This window comes from Lutjanus erythropterus, chromosome 16, assembly GCF_056507025.1.
Source record: "Lutjanus erythropterus isolate fLutEry1 chromosome 16, fLutEry1.hap2, whole genome shotgun sequence".
In the NCBI taxonomy this organism is placed as follows: Eukaryota; Metazoa; Chordata; class Actinopteri; order Lutjaniformes; family Lutjanidae; genus Lutjanus; species Lutjanus erythropterus.
Window position 1 is genome coordinate 26800260 of NC_139332.1, and position 7963 is coordinate 26808222.

The following is a 7963-nucleotide window of genomic DNA, read 5'->3' on the forward strand; positions in this document are numbered from 1 at the left end:
GCAGGTTTGTCAAACTGTAATGCATAACTTGGATGATCTGAGTCGCTCCTGAACCCTCCAAACCGTTCAAAATGGAGGTTGATGCCAGTGCCGTGGGTGCAGGTGCCGTGCTATTGCAGTAGGTTGCTGATGGAGTTGACCATCCTCAAGCACCAGCTTCACTACTCCGCCACTGAAAAGGAGACGCTTGCTTTGTTGTTAGCGCTCCTGCATGCACCCAGCACTTTGAGCTGCATGTAGGCTCCAGTTCTTCACCGGTTGTAATCCTGACCGATCACAACACCATTGTCTTTCTGTCCCACGTGTATAACCACAAATTAGAAACTCACGCCATGGGCTCTGATCGTGCAGGATTACAACCTTGAGATTCGTCATAAAAAGAGTTCAGACGGCGAGGCCTACCTCCACTACCTGCTCCTGCTCTATCCTGCCTGTTGATTGGAATCGTCCTGCGTCTGTCCACCAATCGCTGGGATGCAGCTGGGGGCCGAAGCTATATAAGCTCAGCGAACGTGTCACTCAAGGTCGGTGACTCTTACCTGTGCAGGTTGACACACGTGCCTCTTGATGTTTTTTAATGTGCGAGTAAAGTGTTCTGTGTTGTATGAGACACTTAGTGATTGTTGAAAGGGACTGTGCCAGGAAGTAGATCCAAAAACTGATAAAACTGTCACACACTTGGTAGGTTTAAAGATCTTTATTAGATTGCACCAGACATAGAGCTGCTGTCTCTCCTTTGTGTTTATGTTTTAATCTGAGTGATGTAGTTCAATAGAGTTTTGGTTTTACTTTTTTTCTTTTGTCACTTTTAGGTAGTTATTAGCTCCCCTTCAGTGAGTCCTCTTTTCGTTATATTTCTTTCTTTCTTTCACCCGTCGGCCCTGTCACCTGTGCAGGTTTGTCTCCCTCTTTTGTTTGTCAATTCATCAGCTTTTTGTTAATAAATAATTTTTTACTTTTAACACTTACATCTGGTTTATGCTGCATTCCCTTTCCCACCACGAGCTAGGGGTCGTAACATGAAATAAAATGCAAACTCTTTTTGACTTTAGGTGGAAACTATCATGTTTTTATATCATGTGCATGATTACTTTTCATTATTATCATGTACAGTATTCCATTTAGTATCATGTGCTGTTTTTACATTCATTATCAATATTTCAATATGACTTTTTATTTCTTCTCAATAACACTGTTAATATTACTTTTCAATGTAATTTCCACTTCTGCTTTTTGTATTTTAGCTTATTCTCATGCAACTATGATTTTTGGAGCAATTTGGAACAAGTTTCTTTCGGAAATAATGAAGTTTTATCTTAGTTTAGCTTAGCTTACAAAAAACCCTAACCAAAAAAAATATTTTTTGCAAAACTAACTAAGATAAAAATACATTCCAGGAAATGTATTTTAGTCTTTGTCCGTTTGCTCAGAGCATGAGGAGGCACTGGTCCATATTAGGGCTGAACAATGTGGAAAAAACTAATCACGCTGTGATTATTTTTGACCGATTTACGATTGCGATATGATTCACAATTAGATCATTATGATCATTTTTGCATCACAACTTTCGTTTTCATGGAAAGACATTAAAATCATGACGTTGTAACATTTGGGTATGGTTATGGTATGAAACATGTTTTCCTACATCTGGAGGAAAAGATTTGTAGGCGAGGACGTCTCTGCAACACTACAGTACTTCATTATACTGTTGTTTTTTGACACATTTTTTCTTCCATCAATTGCCGCCTCAAGGTTTTGGATATTGCAAATGGCCATATTGTAAATTTTATAGTATTTTGATTGTGCGGCGCTTTTACATGTTTATTGAGACAGACATTTCTACATGACTGTGAGTCAAATGTCTCCACAGAGTGTTGAGTTTTTATTTTAATACTTATACTGAACATCTTAAACCTTGCCTCCATACCCACCATATTTTAATACTATTACTACTACTGTTAATAATAATAATAATAAACTAAAACTAACATTTAAACTAATAAAAAATAAACTAAAACTTATTATTTTTAAACTATAAAACTAAACTTTTTTTAATTGACTCACAAAATACAAAAACCCCCAACAACATATATATATATATACACACACACACACTCATTTTTATATGTACATACACGTCCTTCATTTCTAACCCTTTTCAAACCACTTCTTTAACAAATTTAAACTAAACCCTCATACAATGCATCCCTCAAGCAATGTCATTCATAAACACCGTTATTATCCTTCAGTTTTCACTGCATCTCATTTTACAGCACAGATAATATGTAACGCTAATTCTACAGAACAGCGCTGGCTGAGAAAAACAACATTAACAACAACAACAACAACAACAATAAAAACTAAACTGAAACAAGCAAATCTGCTAACAGAGACTACACTGACCTAAAAACAAAAACTAACAACAAAATAAAATAAAAACATTGTTCACATTGCATTTACATTTTCTTATACATCATCTTATACTCTCTTGAATGTATTAAAGGTCAGAGGTCACTTCCTGTGCGGCCTTAGCAGAATAAAATGGTCAGAAAAGGGTCACAAAAGCGACATCCTCAGCCTACTTTCTGCTTCACCTCTGGAACACATGCAGCTCCTGATAACACCTCAACTATGTTATCTGCCTCACAGCCTTGTTTTAATACCGTTAAAATGCAGCTTCCTGTGTTATTTCACTTAGTGCAGTATGAAAAGGAGACGATCTAATCATTTTGTTGAAAGTCTCGAGTTGCTCATGAGCAGCAATACAGGAAAACATCAGCTCTGTTAGAAAAGTTGTGTTACCTGAAAATAATTGTCTGGGTTACAGATGTGTGATAATAACTCCTCCTGCTGGACTCATGAATAAATGCAATAATGCTTACATGCACTGTGGAGTCAATTACAGCTAAGAACTGTGGGATTGTGGTGATCTTCTGTTGATCTATCAAAGCGCTCCATCAATTTATAGTTCTGGCTTTGCAAGACTAATCAAAAGGGAGATGTCAGCTTATTTCATTTGTTTAAAAAAAAAAAAAAATCAAAATAATAGCATAGCTCAGTTGCTGAAAACTGGCTGCAGTTTCTGATCTAATGGTGACAAATCTATATGAAAATGATCCCGTCAGTTTAATTATGTGATTTAAAATGTAAAAAAGCAGCATTCATCATTTTCATCATATAATATTAAAATAAAGTAATACTTTTCCTTTAAACTGTATTGAACATTGCAAAACTCAGGATATTAGCAGACATGTGTCATCATACAAATTCAAATGATTGACAAAACATCACATTTAATTCAGTATGAGAAATAAAGTAGCCTATAAATAATATTTTTAATTTAGTACTTTTGCTTGTGTAGCGTACATTTAGACAATGGTATTTATACTTTCGCTCAAGTACTCAACTTCATAACTCAACTTCATAACTGCAGAAGTAGAAAATTTGAAAATTGCGTCGTGTCTTCAAGGGAACCCCAGATCCGCGAAAGATCTCGCGAGAGTGATTATTTTCCAATTCATGAGCTTTCTCTAACTCTAACCAAGTGATTTTTTTTGTTCCTAAACCTATCCAGATGTCAATCACAGAGTTGTCACTTTATAAAATAATTCATTTGTATATTAGGAAACGTCAAATCGTACAAATCTCGCGAGAGTTCCGTGACTCTAAGCATACGAACAGAACAGAAACTTCACTACCCAGAAGTCAAGCCAAACATGCGCATGTGCAGTTTGAGTCGGTGTTTCATGACGCTGATTTTGTTGTCTTAACCCAGTTACTGTAGTCAGCCGCCGCTGTCTCGTCTGTGAGAATCAGCAGATACATGTTGCAGTTATGTAGCACACAGAAGACGGACTTTACCCCGCTGTGACCGGCTAAGGTTGGCTAATGCTTCGGCGTGTGAAACTACAGCGGCTCCGTCTGTGAACCAGCTAGTTAGCTAATTAGCTAGCTAGCCACACGCTAGCAGACAGGCTGGTGTGAGTTTGAAATGTGCTGCTGTTTGTTTTCGTCTCTCTGTCGTCTCGGCTAGCTCTTTAACTCAGCTGCCAGGCGGCTAAACCCGAAGCTAGCTACATTTTTGTGAGGTGCGGAGGAGAAAACACACTGATCCACCTCCTCCTTATGCTGTTGGAGCTGTCAGGTGTCGGGCTAAGATGTGGCAAAGTGTCGGGCTCACACTGCTGGTCATTGTGGCCACACTGGTCTGTGCACTGCTCTTCATGCTGTTTGGTGAGTTTACAGACAATAACCTTCAGAAGTTATATAACTCGTTTACTCCCTAAGCCTTGTATCAGGGGTCTGCAGTCTTTATGATCGAAACAGCCAAAAAAGCAGAAAAAAATCAGTCTGAAGTCGCAACTATCAAATTCTCTCTTTTCCCTGAAGATTTGGCATTCATAGCTAGCTTATGAAGACTAGCCACCATCAAAATGTAGAGGAAGAGGCACCGAGTCATGGACGTAGGCTATGATACATATTGTAGCTGACGTAATATTAAAACTTTTGTCAAATTTGGTGTATAGGTTACACATTTTTACAGTTGGCCTGCTGTAAAAAAACAGTTGATACTCAAAATATCAAGACAACATACTGCCATAAATTTTTTTGAGCCCAACTCAAACTCTTATGCTTTGAAATAAACTGTAAAAAGCTTTGCCGACCTATGATTTTTAGTTGAGATAATTTACTTTTCTTCTATAGATCAACTTCAATATTTCAGTTTTAGAAATAATAAAAAAAAATATATTCCAAAATTTAGTCCCAGTGAGGTGTGAACCCAATTTGTCATTATTTTGGTGCCTGAAAATAAAATGGGTTTACTTGAAATTATTAAAATTTAAACCATCATTCATTTTCACTTGAATTTTTAAATATTTTTTGGGGGGGATTACAAACTTTGATATATTAGTGTATCTAAAGAAGAAGATTAGTGGTTATAACAAAGGATTAGTAGTTGGTAAAACTTTTTCATTTGTGTTGAGCTTAAACATCTATTTTGAGTTGTCTCAACTTTTTCTTGGCCCTACAAAAATGAAAATTAAAATGTTAAATATATATATATATATATATATTTTGCAAAGTCAAAGAGAGCCACTAGAGAGAGGTGAAAGAGCTTCATGTAGCTCCGGAGCCACAGGTTGCAGATCCCCGGACTAGATTCTCAAACTGTGGTACTGGTTTCACTGGTGGTTCTTGTACTCCTGAGTGGTTCACTGTGGAATCTCTTAAAATACAGACTTAAGAAAACACCTTTGCTCGGTGCAGATCCCTGCAAAAATCACACATAACCATTTTGATGTTTGTCACTGAAAATGAGAATAACTATGTAAAAGTTATCATTCCCTCGATTATCGCAGAGCATATTGCATTATCAGTTAAAGTAATCAAAGTTAGATATTTTTTCAAAATCATTCAGCCCTAATGTCTGCTGTGAGTTACTTTGATTAGTACCTCTAATATAATTACTGTTTTGGAAATGGTATTTGCTTACACTGCTCATTACGGAGTAAAGTAATAACATTACAGTATTATATTACTGAGTGATGTGTTAATACACAACACTGCTGAAGACTAATTACTGTACACTGTTTTGTGCCTGTGTTGTTTTATCTACTTGTGCATTTACATTTGGCCTCATTATTTTTGTAATTTTTGTCTAAATACAGTTAGAGCTGTTTTATTTATTTCACTTTGTTTTTCCCTCACTCTAATTCAGATATTTGTTTCTTTTTCTTTTCTCTTTTTGCATAATGTCAATAAATAATTGATCATTAGCTGTAATAAACCTGGCTCTTGAACCATCTGTAGCTAAATAGGGTCAGTCTACGCTACTGTACTTTAACATCAGTCATAATGGTGGTATTTTGAGAGCCTAATATTTTCTGATGTGGTACACTGTGTAAATACTTTGAGAAACACTGAGCCCTTATGCAGCTGTTTGTCAGCAGACTGAGGATCAATAAGGCCAACTGAGGTCACTTAATTAAATTCTAGCTAATAGGAGTCGGCAAGTATCTGATAAACTGGCTGAATAATTTGGTGTGAAATTACCGTAGACTCTCCTATAGGAATATTTGAACCATCTATCTACAAAATGTGCAGCTATTCCTTTAAAGTGGCCTTGTGTGGCAGGTCAGAGTGTATTGAATGACTCTGACCGTGAAGTTTCGATTTCAGTGAGGAGTTTCTATATTTATCTCACACAGAGGAGGAGTCTGGCAGATGTCTGAACATAAACATGGCTGCTCCTTTACTGCTCCTCCAGTCTGCAGGTGTATGTTCACTCAGTCCCAGCACTGTACGTTTCCCATCTCTCCTTCGTCTGGCTACACTTAATTAGCTCCAGTAAATTAGGCATAGCACAAAAAGATGGAGAATAGAGCTGGATGAAATGTTTTCTAATTAATATCTCGATACTTTGGGGCTATTTTAGGGCTCAACAGTGAGAACTGCAGAGCCTGTTCAGCCTCCCTAATGTGGAGATTTCCTGCTTTTCATCACCTATTCACCTGTCATTCAAACAGAATGTCTTTGACATTTAAAGATATCACCTGGGACTTACAAAATAGTGACAATAGTGACATGTTCATCGCGGTTTTTCAGACATTTCATAGACATTGCAACCCCAGATTAAACATGACATAAATTTAATAAAACATTTATTGCCCCAGTGTAAAACGATCACCAGTACAGCAGCTCAGTGATCTTTGGAAATACTTTCAAAAAAGGAAAAGGGCTTAAGGGCTTTTATTTATTTATTTTTTTTTTAGAGAGACACATGCATACCTTTGTGTTGGTTTTAAGAACACTTTATTTTTTAGTTTATTTATTTCTGTTTTTATTAGAATAAACAGCTGGTTGGAACCCAAAAGTGACATTTAATCTGACATTGAAACATCGTCTATGCCTGGGAAACCATCTTTTGTTTTCTTGTAATATTAGCTGATTATCTCAAGATAAATTAACACATTATCACCATGAGTTACTTCAGGTTTTGTCTTCACATGATAAATTTTGTATCTCAAGAAATCTGCCTTTTGTTTTCTTGAGATGAGGAGATAAATTAACTTGCTATTATGAGAAAATGAACTTTTAAATGGTGGTTTGTTTTCTCATTAACTAAATTGTTAACCTGTTAGTAGGAGAAAGTGAGCTTTGCTGTCTTGAGACAATGAAACAATTTTCATGTTCTTTGACATGGGCTTTAAGAACAGTTAATTATGTTTATTTAATATATATTTTCCCGTCTTCACCCCTCAGGTTGGTATGTAGTCTGGCAGCTCTTCCTGTCCAAGTTCAAGTTCCTGCGTGAGCTCGTTGGGGACGCCGGCACCCCGCAGGCCGAAACGCAGCCGTCCGAATCAAAGAGCGAACGCACAGCTAACGCCCCGACACGAACTCGGCCGAGGCCTGCACGCCAAAGAGTCGCCTCTCCAGAAGGCACTTCATAGACGCATCACCCAGCGAGCCACTGTGCACCCTTCACATCCACTCACGAAAACCTCTCGTCAGCCCTCAGCAGAGATAACTCCCACCGACCCCGCGCTCGACACTACACCAGGACCTCGTGGACACTCTCGTCAGCCCTCCTCCTCACCAGGACACTTTAAACTGACCAGGCAGATCTCCTGGTTTCAAAGGGAAAAGCCATTGACGTACATTACTGTCCATTTCTTTATGTTTGATTATGTAGATGTACTGAGCAGTAGCAATAGTACGCTGCTTCCTGCCACCTCACGCAAACAGATTAAATCTGTTTAAATCTTGTGTTTTTAACAGAAATAAGTCCTGCTGTGACCAAAGTAGGCAGATAAATGTTAAAAAATGAGCTTGTCATCATTTCAACAACTGAAGATAAACTGAAACAGTGATTTGTACAGCTGACAATTTTATTTTCTTTAACAAAGTGCAATGAGAGGAATGTTAACGCTGTCATTTTGTTGTTTCTTGCACAATATTT

At 37.4% G+C, this 7963-nt stretch overlaps 1 protein-coding gene across 1 annotated transcript; it reads left to right on the forward strand.

The window, feature by feature from the left end:
* Positions 1-3729: 3729 nt before the first annotated feature.
* smim13 (small integral membrane protein 13) lies at positions 3730-7734 on the forward strand. The gene is made up of 2 exons (XM_084739764.1): positions 3730-4233; positions 7264-7734. The coding sequence occupies exons 1-2, from the start codon at positions 4158-4160 to the stop codon at positions 7452-7454; spliced, it is 267 nt and encodes an 88-aa protein (XP_084595890.1). The 5' UTR covers positions 3730-4157; the 3' UTR covers positions 7455-7734.
* Positions 7735-7963: the final 229 nt, after the last annotated feature.